At 45.1% G+C, this 13,278-nt stretch overlaps 1 protein-coding gene across 3 annotated transcripts in view; it reads left to right on the forward strand.

Annotated features, from left to right (window-relative positions):
• The window catches only part of LOC126548481 (uncharacterized), an 83,019-nt gene that overhangs the window by 64,658 nt on the left and 5,083 nt on the right, over positions 1–13,278 (forward strand). For all 3 annotated transcript variants that reach the window (XM_050196681.3, XM_055063055.2, XM_050196680.3), the window contains 2 exons: positions 7,016–7,372; positions 11,086–11,250. In XM_050196681.3, the coding sequence (XP_050052638.1) occupies positions 7,016–7,372; positions 11,086–11,250 (522 nt within the window). The remainder of the gene's footprint in view (positions 1–7,015; positions 7,373–11,085; positions 11,251–13,278) is intronic.

A 13,278-nucleotide genomic window follows, 5' to 3' on the forward strand; every position in this document is an offset into this window, starting at 1 on the left:
TCACATTGCCTACACATTGGCCATACCAAGTCCATAATTTCCCTAGATATGAACAAGATGCTTTGTTTAGCTCATTGAGGACACCGGAGAAACAAACTACGAATCTCGTAATACGCATGAGAACACATGAAAAAACGTGGGTTTAGTAATTATCTGCAACATTTGCATTTAAAGCAGGAAAGTGAAAGTTTCACAACGCATTGCATTTAAAATTCTCTTTACGTTCACGGGATTTCAACCGTCTCTCGTGCTGTTGTTTTAGGACTCTGGGAAACATTTTGATTAGCGGCTGTATGACACCCTGGAATACTTCAATGAGTAACTTTCTACAAAGGCTGCAATGAACCTACATAGAATAAACATATATCACTGGTCACTCAGAACATTGCTTCGTATTTTGAATAAATATAAACCTCGTACCCTGCAAATTTTACCGAGGATACCGGGGGAAAACAACGAAATGCCGTGTATAACGCATAAAAATTGAGAGAACGTGACTATTCAGTAACTGTTTTCAGAGCATAAGCAACCTACACAGTGCAAATTTTCGATACATGTCACCGAAAAGTGGCCCTCATTTTTTCAAAATACAAGATATCTGCTATTCTCGCTCCTGCCGAGAAACAAGTAATAGTGCATCTCTTATTTAGAAACAGTCTGAAAATCAAATCTTCATTGAAAAGTATAAGTGACCCATGCCTTTAGAAAAAAAAATGAAGTCAGTGTTCTATTGGTATTGAAATGGCTCTGCACGTTCGACCAAGGTTATTTTCACGGGGATATCCACGATAAGTCGTGACTACAAAATGAAATTCGACAGTTATACCTGTAAGAGGTTTGATTAGATTGTTGGTGGTGATAAGATGCTGAGACTGCAACGCTTTGCATGTTATATCTGGACAGAGATTAAATAGTTCCAGCAGTTCGCAATCGAACGATTTCATGCCGTAAAACACGCCAGTCTTTGTGCGCGGCTGATTATAATACTTTATTCTGACTTCCCCTTCGCCCGTCGGTTATACGTAGCACGCTGATTGTGTTTTCGAATACGGATATAGCGGTCCCAAAGAAACTGGGCATGATGCAAGTTGCGCAACCTGACAGCTTGTTAGGGCGGGAACTGCCCAGCGCCAGGCGTTCTCCGCAACGCGAGCGTGTACGGCGAATCCCGCGCGTGGTTTGTTATAGGGCGTCCCGAGAAGGCACATAAGACAATCCTCGCTGTCCAAGCAGGGGATGCGTAATAAAGAAAAGCATTACCTATGTGGTCACTATTGAGAAAGAAAATTTATCTTTAGGTGTAGTTGGACTTTCCAGCGTGCAGCCGAAAGTGCCTGCTTTCAAAAGTGCGTATGTGTGAGTGTGTGTGGGGGGGGGATGACGTACTTTGCCCCCCGCTTTTGACAGTCGGGGGGCAAGTGCCCCCCCCCCCCCCCGCCATCCGGTAGATACGCCTATGTTCACACAGTGCGAAACGTAGGGTACTGAAGAAATATAAGTATGCAAAGAGAAGTCCTCCAGCATTTATTTGTGTAATACCATTTCCTCATATTATCACTGTTTATTGTCAAACACATGTTCCAACACGTGCCGGCGCACGTACGTCCTCGCCGACGTTGGACGTATACAGGCGTGATGTTTCAAATACCACCCGCCCGCTTGCTCTCACGAGCGTCACGACATCTATACGGAAACTTCAGGCTGAGCCTCGGAAGTAGCAGCGTTTTGCGATGTCTGAATACAGTGTATTTTCTTTTTTTGAGCGCGAAACGTGCTGGCGTTGCATTGAATGCCACGTGCCGGAGGCCACGCAACCGTTGCATAGCGCAACTGCTGCTCGTGATTCCTGCGTATACGTCGTGGCGGCAAAAGCGTTCCTGGCTCCGCAGCACTCACGGTCACGATTAACGATCGCGCTGCGCGCACGAGGCCAAGCCGCACTGAACAACGGGCGGATGCATACAGCGACGAGCGCGCGCATATCCGGATTTCATGCCCGCATTTTTTCTTATCCTCCGCAGCCAAGAATGAAAAGCGGAAGGTCTCTACTCGCAAGGAAGAGTGCTCGTATCGCTTGCGCCGCTGCCGTGGGATATCTTGTTGCGACAGCGGTGGGAACGCGCGCGCGCGACCAGCAGCAGTAATTGCGGCGGCCGTCACGGCGGTGAATCCACGATGGCTCAATTACGCGCGGCGCGTACGAAACGCCGCAGCTGCGCTGCTATAGAGTGAGGCGCTGCCGTGGCCAGAGTGGCTAATGCTGGCGGGTTGACGCACACGAACGCGCACCGCGTGCTCGCGGGGAAGGGCACTGTGCAGATTGAAGGCCGTATTACGTCACCGCACGGTTTGCACCCGAGCACGCTCCCAAAGCTCCCAAAGGTGCCCGAGTTGCCTCCCCTCGGGCGAAGCAGTCGTTGTCCTTATAGCAAGTGGAGCGCGCGCTAAGCCCGGTCGCAGAATACCACGGACGCCTTTTAATTGAATTAAAAACGAAAAAACTGGCAACGACCGGTCAGTCCCGTAACCTGTGATGCCACGGGGAATTCGAAGGTGGCGCCGCCACATGACTTTGAATTATACGTCGCTTTCTAACAAGCTGCTCAACCTTGGTAAAAGCGACTTGTTCGCTACTGTATAGTCACCTTTAACGATGAACTCTGCGCAAAATGACGCAAGCACCGCACTACTGTACGCCGACTGTCATGTACAGCATGAGCATCACTGCGGGGCCATTTATTTGCAATTTGCGATCCTTTAGTAAACTCTCTAGTCACGATTGATTTTAACGTGTCAATCTGTTGATGCCACATTGCAAAAGTGAGCCAGGCGTTCTCGTTTACAATTGAGCCCACAGTTGCCTGGGATAGCTTCCTTGTTCAGGTCACCTGCCTTCTGTTGCAGCAAAAATATCCAGCAGAAATATCCAGCACAATTAGGCAACTTGTTCGCCGAAAGCACGCTAAAATAAATGCAATGAAGAAAACCGTAAACATGAATTGGAAGCTGTGAAATAACAAGAAGGTGGTTCTTCCTCCGTAGAAGCACGACCTGCTTTGCAACACATCTTCTTCCAAACTAACAGCAAACGGGAGTGAGTGCGATGTCTTTCAATCAATTTATATATTCCCACTGGAATTTCTGAACAGGACTTACTAATAACGGAGACAAGGAGAGCAATGTTTAGCTTCCCTGTTCCTCCTCAACACAAAGTTTCACTCCCAGCAAGGGCGGCGCCGATAGCAATGTCCTCCCCACAACTCCTTTCTCAGGTGAGAGCGAGTAAGTGATATCTTATACGATACTGTGGGCTCCCTGCTGCATAGAGCGAAATAATGTTTGGCTCGCATGTGTACGAGGGAGCAGTGTCTGCAGGCTGCGAACGTTTTCTCACCGTTTCTCTCCTTTAAAAGCAGTTTTTAAAACTAAATGTGTTGCTTTGTTCTTTTCGAACTTTATGCGTGCAGATAGACGCCGTTGACTAGCCAATTAATTAAATACTAATGAATAATCAAGTTGGTTCTATAATCGACCTCCAGCCCCTTAATGGGCATTCTGCATACACCACTATGTATGAACTGCGCTCCGCCTGGTGCAGTGTCGATATAGTAGCGGATGGTTACTCGCCACATGAACGTCTGACACTTTCTTCCACATGGTGCCGCTTAACGCTTGCAATTAGATAGCAATTACTAATCCTGTCAATGTCTTCTTCGTCCCATTCCCTGCAGAGTAGCATGTAGGCGAAAATGCACTGGCTAGATACTCTGCATTTTCAATAAAGAGCTTTCTCTCTATCTTGTCTATGTCCATGAAACGACGAAGCTTACTTTACGGAAAAGAGAAGCCTATAGTGCTCGCAAATGCAATGATTCGAAAACATGGTATGCATATGACCCGCGGATCCGGCAGCAAGCTGAGGCAAAATTTGGCCAACTTCAATGACTCTCGGCCGCGAAGCAAGTTTACAGGTGTATTCTACAACATACCGTGCGCCGATTAGAAATTAATTTATATCGGCGTGACAAGCGTCTTAAATAGACAGTTAAAGCAAGGCCAGAATGACGCCTAGAAGGGCAGTGCTACAACAAACGCTTTAGCGGAGCAGGCGCCTACATTAGGACGGGCGCAAGATATATGTTGACTTAAGACGGCAAGCTGGGCGAGTTGGTGATTGAACATGTTCCTATGGGTGGGTAGCGCAACCCGGACGAAAAACGAGAGGCAGAACAACACGAGTGCAACACTGCGCTCGTGTTGTGTTCTGCCTCTCGTCCTTCGTCCGGGTTGCGCTACCCACCCATAGGAATATATGTTGACGACAGATCGAAATGTGTAATGACGGCTCCACGTGGAAGCGCTCACCCTTCAAACCACTGAGAACACCCTTAAGAGTATAAGTGGTAATCCTATGACATAGCTCTGCCTGGCCACACGGTGCTGCGTCGAACCCTTGACACTACAACGCTTATACAAACGCGTTCTGAGGCAGCACTCGTACAGCTTTCAGTTTTACTATTATCGCATCCACGGCTATGGCGTTAACTATCTTCGCGGTTCTTCAGAGCGCCGCTTACGCGCATCCGTCGCCACAATAAATGCTGTTTTGCAATGGAGCGTTTTCTTTTTTCATTTTTTGCTGTTGCCACGTGCTTAGCTACATCCCAACCTACAGTTGACAGAAGGATAGAGAGGAGTGCTTGAGGTTTCATAGCAGTGTTCCGTAGATTCTGGCCCGGGATGGTGCAACAATTCTATTTCAATGTTTTCCGTTTCGCGCTTCATTAGGGGAGAGAACGACGCTCCGCCTTCGTTTTCACCAGGATCGACTGTTCATGAGTGGCGTGGACGACAAGAAAAGTCGCAGGTTCGGCGGAAAGGCGAAGCATCGATTGCTATAGCAAATTAGAAGACAGCCATACGAAGTAAGGATAGTAGCTTTATCGGCAGTATGAACTTGTAAAGATTCGCTTACTAACTAAATTAACAAGCATGACGTCACGCGTGCACCAGCAAACGGGAACACATCTCTTTCGATGACCGGTTACACTCCATGTCAAAACACTGTAGTGAGGAAGCGCCGCAGCAGCAGCGAGCGAATTTACCTTCGTGCTGCCTGTCGCTTCAACGCAAACTAAGCGGCGAGAACACAGCGCAGAGGAAATTATCAGCACTCGGCGCACTCTATTGTCCCCATCGCAAGTCGCTTTCAAGATAGGGACCGCGCGGGAGCGCCATACGCAGCCGCAGCCGGTGTAAACGCCCCCCCCCCCCCCCCCCCCATCCCCCCACGGTGCCTTGCGCCCGACGGAAGACGGTGCGATTCCTGTCTGCTTTCCTCCTTCGCGCGCGTAAGATTGAGCTACAACCGTCCGCGCACCATCGCACGCTTTCACTCGCACCTACAGCATAAGGCGCGCGGCGACGAGGTTACCGCCATTAGACTTTGTACGGATCACGGCGACGCCGACGGCAGAAATACGCCTGGAGTGACCATGTAATTGCTATCGCAATAAAAGAAAATAATTTATTATCCATTGTTTTATAAACAGGGATCCGTTTATGACCTTCGTGGACATTTAAAAGGAAAAACATGAGGTTTACTGAAGCGCCTACGCTGTCCAGCGCTTCGACTAAAGTATATGGTGAGGAAACTATATGAGCACGTCGGTGTTGGTGCTCTTAGCAAAGTACAATGGTGACTGATCTTAATACCGAATCTCAATATCCTAGAACGATCCGTGTGCCGCAACTCTTGCGTTAGCTCTGCTCGCTTCTTGCTAAATACCAGTGCTTAAGGTTTGAGCTTTCAACGCTCACGGTAAGGCAAGCACTATTCTCGGAGAATGCGCTTTTGCTCCAAGCCTTGAAAACCCGTCGTAAGTATAGCGATTAAGACATCCGTCCACTTATGGTGCGAGCTTCGTTTCCAGCTTGTCTTTGTCTTGAAAATAACGTTTAATAGCCGGCTTCCTGTTTTCGAACGTTTTCTCTCTCGAGTATTTGCATATAAATATACCTTCTTAGGCCTTCTTGTTGTTCTTTCCTGCCTTATATTCATGGGCTAAAAGAAAGCACTTTGTGTGTTTGTTCTCCACCATTTATGAACTGAAAACTCCACAGGCGTTTTTTCTAAGCCTGCATGCACGCAAAGTATCTGCTTGGAATTTAGTACCTGAACACTAGCAGGAAGGTGTTGTCTGACCACAGACGAGCTCATGTATTTAAAACTATACGTGATCGATATCGTGCGGGTGTCAACAGTAGGATGTGTTGAGGAGCTGAAAGGCCTAAGTGCAATTGTTTTACGGGAACACTACATCATCCATGATAGAAAGTGGTGCCGCTCCGATGTTCACTTTGACAAGCTGATTTCTGAACTCTGCAATCATTGCTCAGCTAAGACACGAGGTTTTCATTATCCTAGATCCAGCATTCCGCGCACAATGACTAATAAATAGGTCAGGTGAACGAATGCCGCGCTGTATACATTGTTCTAGCTGACAGGTAACGAATCAGCTCTCCTTTCAACTTCGATCACGCAAGTGTAAAAAATAAAAATAAATAAACGAGAGATAGGGAAGAAAATAACGGAAGCCCACGAGGCTTTCTTTTAGGGTTTTGCTCGCCTGATTATCATGAGTTATATAGTAAAGCTGCTGGATATGTCCTATATACCTACAACATTTGGCCTCAGCTTACATGTTAAGAGATCAGGATGCCCGTATATCGAAGCGTTTCCGACAGAGAGCAGGTTTGGTTTATTAGCTCCATGCCCTTAATCTCTTAATACTTCAAGGCACTAGTGTAATCTTTTAATCCGGCTATGCTTTCGAACGCCTTGTAGTCTTCGTCTCCTGCGTGTGACGAAGGCGAGCGATGCTGGCCCCTTGGCTGCACGGGACGGCTCGCTCAGGCATTAGTGAATATTGGTGCGCCGAATGAGTCCAATCCACGCTGGCCCACCATTCCGGGTGGTCGCGCGCGCCTCACACTCTGAGTGACGTCTGCGCAGGGACTACATCTACCACGTGCTGCTGGGCAGCAAGAGCAAGCACTTCAACCTGTCCACGCTGTTCTCGGACGAGCGACTGGGCGACTCGCAGCCCAACCGTGCGCTGCTGCCCGACCAGCCGCGCACCGACAGCTTCGTCGTGTACCAGACGGCCGTCCACTACGACTACGATCAGCAGGGCAGATCGCCGCACCACCAGGGAGGCCAGCATCGCAGACCGCCGCCGCGCCAGCACCGAAGGCAGCAGCAGCAGCATCAGGAGCCGCAGTTCCACCACCACCAGCCGCCGCACCAGGACGGCGACGATTGGGCCGACACCACGATCGTGCTTCCGCCAACGTTTGTCTACCACAAAAGGTGACTACAGCACCCGCCGAATGGCCAACTGGAAGGAACGCAAGGGATCAGAGCCATTCCCTTTGCAGAGAAGTGATCACTGCTGCTGCGCCGGCTCGTTTTAGCTCTTGAGCTATGTAATCAATAACTATGGCCTTGGAGTTCGTTGGTGGAGCAGCAATTTTACATGACAACAGAACGCTACGCATTTTCCAATACTACTACTACTACTACTACTACTACTACTACTACTACTACTACTACTACTACTACTACTACTAATAATAATAATAACCATAATAATAATAATAATAATAATAATAATAATAATAATAATAATAATAATAATAATATTTATTGACACACATCCAAAAGCAAAACAAAGAAACGGGCCTGTCTAAGTCCACGAGGACTTGTGCGACTAGGCCCGGCAGTCTGTACAGCGATGTGGTTACATATTTACATAAAGAGGGAAAAGGTAGACATTTACATAATAACACGTTTCTTATTTTCAACTTTGAGAAGAGTGTTTGGTAGTATTACCCGTTAACAGACAATGACACAGTAAATAAAGAGAAACACATAAACAACTTAAGTAAAGATCAGGACTAAATTTCAACATTTCATCAATAATTTCTTCAACTGTTTTTTCGAAGTTGCCAAAAAGAATTCATCGGCCAAATCGTTAAATATTTTTGGGATGTATACACTTCTTCTCGCTTCACCATACTTAGTAGTGGAATAGGGTACCTTAAAACGTTTTTTATTTCTTAACAATCGAGGTGCATCGTATGCCTCTTTGAATTCATCGCTCCAATTATGCCGCATAATAACAGTTCTGGTAAATAAATCCTCCAATGTGCAAAATCCTAATTCCTGAAAAATATTATTGTCGTTAAGTGTAGTACCATAAGCCACATTTTTAAATATATTTTTTAGTAGTTTATCAATCCGATTTTTCCAGTGCTCTGTACAAAAGGCGATGATCGTTATCCCATACCTCAGCAAACTGTACGCTAGTGCATGCATTATCATTTTCTTGACTGGTAGAGGTACTAAACCCTTTATGTTGAAAAGTAAATATGCAACACTACGTAGTTTGCCACACAAAAACGCCATGTGATGCTGCCAAGACATGCCGCTGTTGAACGTTATACCCAGGTATTTGAATGTCTCCACATATTCTATAGCAGTACATTTACATGAAATACAATGTTCATTATGAAGAAATATTGGCAAGTTTATTTTTTGAGTTTTTAATGGACTACGAAAGCACATGATTTTGCTTTTCTTAGCATTGATATATACACAGTTTTCTTCAAACCATTGCATAGCCTTATGAACTGCATTTTGTAGGGCGCTAATAGCTTCTCCATAATGCATATGACGAGTGAGTAGAACTGTATCATCTGTATATTGATACACAGTGGCTTTTGTAATTATCGTGGGAAAGTCGTTCATAAATAAATTGAATAAGAGAGGGGACAACACGGATCCCTGTGGAACCCCAGCTGTAATATATCTTCTAGCGCTAACAATTTCTTTACTGCCCATGACCACCTGTGATCTATCATGTAAATAATTGCAAATAAGATAAAAAAAGGGTCCCCTGAAACCCAAACGCAACAACTTTTCCAATAAAATATCGTGATTTACAGTTTCGAACGCTTTTGCTAAATCCAAAAACAAAGCACAACTATACAGGTTCTTATCTAGAGCAGAATATAATTCATCGGTGAACTCTTCTAACAGTGTAATAGTACCTCGCTCAGCAACAAATCCAAACTGTCTTGGTGTTAGGATTGAAAATTTCTTTAAGAAGGAAGTCATACAATCAAACAGAAACTTTTCCAGTATTTGAGAGAGTATAGGCAAAACAGAGATAGGTCTATAGTTTTCAACTTCATCTTTTTTTCCTGCTTTATACAGTGGCTTAACAATCGTCGTTTTTAATGTCTCCAGAATTGATGCGGTGCTTATAAAACCATTAATCATAAAAAGCAGTATGTCTGCTAATGTATCAAAATTTCTTCTTAGTGTGGCCATAGCCAACCCATCTATACCAGGTTGTTTATTAGGTCGGAAACTAAAAATTATTCGCCTCAGATCTTCCTTAGACAACGTGGACAAAAAAGCAGATGCTTGAACAGTTTGTTTAAGCGAGCAAGTGTGTCTCTGCGACTGCGCAGTGTTAGAAAAACGCGCGAAAAAATTATTGAAATTATCTACCACTATATCTGGCTTCTCTGAAAAAGATTCTAAGAAATTCGCAGGTGCCGCAGTACTGCCTCGGAGCGTATTTATTAAAGCCCAAGTTTTCGCAGAATTTTTGTCTGCTTGATTAAATCTGTCTAAGAAATACCGCCGTTTTGCTGATCTCAAGAGGGCAACGACCCTATTCCTCGCAATCTTATATTCCGTTTTCAAGTCTTGATTTTTCGGCGCACGCCTGCTCCTTTTCCACAAGCAGTCTCTGTAGGAAATAGCTCTCATTATGTCGGCTGTGAACCAGGGGTAACTTTTCCTTTGTTTTTTAGTTATTGTGTACATACTAGAAAGCTCAAATTCTATCAGCTCCTCGCAAAATTTTTCATAAACTTTAGCATAATTAGAATCCTTAATCATTTCCGCCCAGTCAAACTGTGCAATCAAATGATCAAATGTTTTCCTGTTGAAAATCTGCACTTCTAGTTGATTACTATCATGTTTTTCTTCTGATTTGTCCTTTTCGGGCAGGGGTAAAAGTGCCTTAAGGCGACATGCGACAAAATAGTGATCCGCTATCTTTTGCCTTATGATACATGCCGCTAAAGAATAATTCGGTGCTCTTATTGCTATGTGGTCTAGACAGGAGGATACTAGTCTATTTTGTAGGAGTTCTTCTCTTGTAGGTTGATTTATAGTCACTTGTAAGCCATAGGTTGATAAGAGTGAGAGGTAATCCGACACAGTAGTCAAACTGATGTTCAATATATTAATGTTTAGGTCACCCGCCAAACGAATCTGATCTGCTGCTTTGTGGCCTTCTAAAATTTATTCAAGTTCACGCAAGAACCGTGTGGCACTGTTATTAGGCGGACGATAAATAGCTATCAACAATAATTCTGTGTTAGTAAGCGTAATTTTTGCTGTCAGACTTTCGGCGTGGTTTAAAGAAATATTCGTAACCACAGTGTCATATCTTATCTTAACAAACGATGCTAAAGCGCTGTACCTTAGGCGCACGTTCAAGAATCCCAGAAAGTTAATCCATGGTTGAAATAGTCAGTAATGTTTACGTCGGAATGCTCCGCCAAGGCTATGCAAATATGGGGAGCCGTGTAATTAATAGCGATATTTAGTTCTTCACTGCTTGACTTTTTTTTCCGATGCGCACATGAGGGCGTTATCTGCGAGTTTCAACAGTACCGCTGGTTGCATGGCCACCAGCAGCAGAGTGCCTCACTGTTTAAGCTGAGTCTTCAGGGCACTGCATGCCCTCCAAGGTCTAAAAACATGATGCCTGTCTGCTTCGCGGGCCGAGTTGGCAAGTCCTGCAAAATATTGCCGCATTGCTGCCGTGCTGGCGAGTTCTTTCATCAGCTGTATATATTACAACAGTGCGAATGCGCATTCAGACTCAGATTTGCGGCGAACGCTGTCATAGCCGCCTGGTGAATAAAGAGCGGACGTAAGTGCCTGGGCGTTGTCTGTCGGCGGCGTGCTGTGAGAAGGCTGCCTGACGCTCTGCGTAGAGACCTGGTGAAGCGGGCGCCCGAGGTGGACCCGGCCTGTCCCGTGCGCACCATGTTCGTGTCGCCCAAGGCCGGGCTCAGCGACCGTTCCCAGTGGAAGTACGTGGTCAATCTGCAGGACAGGGACCCTTCGGCTAAGCAAGTCATCCGCGTCGACGTCTGCAGGTAGGCCACGTCTGCTCTCTTCTCGATCCTCAAGAGGCAACGAGTAACCGCGAGGGAGTGTCGATTGATTACGTGATTAAGTATTTAATTAAATCATCATTCAACGCAGTGACAATTTTATTTTATTGAATAATTAAGGGAGACACTGCTTTTTTAATAATGCTTCGTTTTTTCTTCATATACACCAGCAAGTACAGCTCTCTCTTACTAAAAAAAATACGTCTCTTTATCAGTAACTGTCGCAGCGTCAGAATGCATTCAAATGAAGCTCCCTTTCCTAGCTGTAACCTTTGGGGGACTGTGTAAATGACTCCCTCCGCCACTGTTGCTGCAGCATACATGGAATGCAAAAGGCTGCTTACGATAGCAACTGAAGTAAAACTATGAATCATCATCGTCATTATTGTCCTCACCACCAACCCAAACAGTAATGTTCCCTTATTAGTGGGGAATTTTCATCAGGCAGGAAAAGGGGGAGGAGGGGCATTCGTCAGTATAGTAATAAACAACGGCCGTTTATATAACCACAAGAAATATAGCCAGGACACAGGCAGAAGGACGCCTGTGGCAGCGAAGAGGAGATAAGCGAAAATGGCACATCGCTTCGGCGCTGTTTCTCTCTCAAGAAAAGCTAGCTAAGGATCTGAAAAAAAAAAAAAGTCAGCACATTTTCACAAGCACCATCTCTGTCAATATCAGAGACGTGCTTCAAAGCGACATTTCGTTCATCCTTACGTACTCTTTTCTTCATAGTTCAATCTTGTGTATACGTTAGTGAGACGCTATACGAACGTTCTTGAAGAGCTGTAACAACCAACAGCTAAAATCACTCTTGCGAAACAGTCAAGCAGTATGCACACTGCATAGGGTGGACAGCTCAAATTGGTACAAAAGAACGCACGGTCGACTCCCAACGGGCCGATTTTGTCGCTTGACAAAGCAGTGCACCAGTCAACGCTCTTTTATGTTTTACTTCTTCGCTTCGTGTTGGATATCAGTCGCAGTGTAGCGAAATATTGCCCAGATATGGCATCCTGCCAAACTCACTGTATACTCTTCCAGGAGAACGTGTTTCTACTCGCGCAGCTTCCAAGGGCACAAAAATTTGAATTTCTGTTTGGCGTTAAATCATGACGAGCACATCTTAATAAACCGCATTTAAAATTAACTTTTATGCCAAAGTGCGCAGCTGGAAAACTTCACTGAAGTTACGTAAACTATCGTGGAAACCTGACTACCTTCACTAATGTTCAGTTTTGTTCCCGTTAGACTTCCTCCGAACCTATATTTCAATGAAGGGCTTGCATTTGAGAGAGAAGGCTAAATGCTACCGGTTTGTAGGAAGCAAAATTTTTATTTAGGAGACGAAATGTTTTTGGAAATATTGTCTAAAATCCATAAACTAAAACAAAAGAAACGCAATCAAAATGTTTAACTCCGTAACTCTGCAACAAAGACAGATGTCACTATATCGACCACATCTGTTAGAGTGCCTGAAGCGCACAACGCGCATAAGCTTGCAGCTTACGTGAAATCGTCACACTGTTTACAGGAGTTTTGCTCACAAATTATCGACATGTTCCGGAGCGGTGTATATATCAGTTTTGTAGGCTTTACATGTCCCATGTTTACATGTGTTGTACCCTCCGCCTGTCCCTGTTCTTTTTTTTTTCCTTCTCTTTTCCTTTTTTCTTCTTTTTCTTGCGCTTCACTTGCAGCATGTCGTACCAACATGACTGAATTTCTACCCTTCCCAACAAATGGCGTTTACGTGATTGTGATATCGTTTTCTTATTGCTGGGTTTCAGTGTCGCAAACTGGATATTCGTTTCTCTTTTTCCACTGTTTTCCAGAAGTCTTTATAGAAATTTGACTGCGTACTTATTTTCTTTCTTTCTTTTAATGGCACGCCAAGCAGTTTGAAGCGAGGTGAACAAGTTTCGCCCGAAGGCGAACCATCTAAAGCGATGCAGCAAGGTTCAGCGTTGCGCTCGAACTACTCGGCTGCTGTGCATGCGCGGCAGGAAC

This window comes from Dermacentor andersoni, chromosome 1 (assembly GCF_023375885.2).
Source record: "Dermacentor andersoni chromosome 1, qqDerAnde1_hic_scaffold, whole genome shotgun sequence".
In the NCBI taxonomy this organism is placed as follows: domain Eukaryota; kingdom Metazoa; phylum Arthropoda; class Arachnida; order Ixodida; family Ixodidae; genus Dermacentor; species Dermacentor andersoni.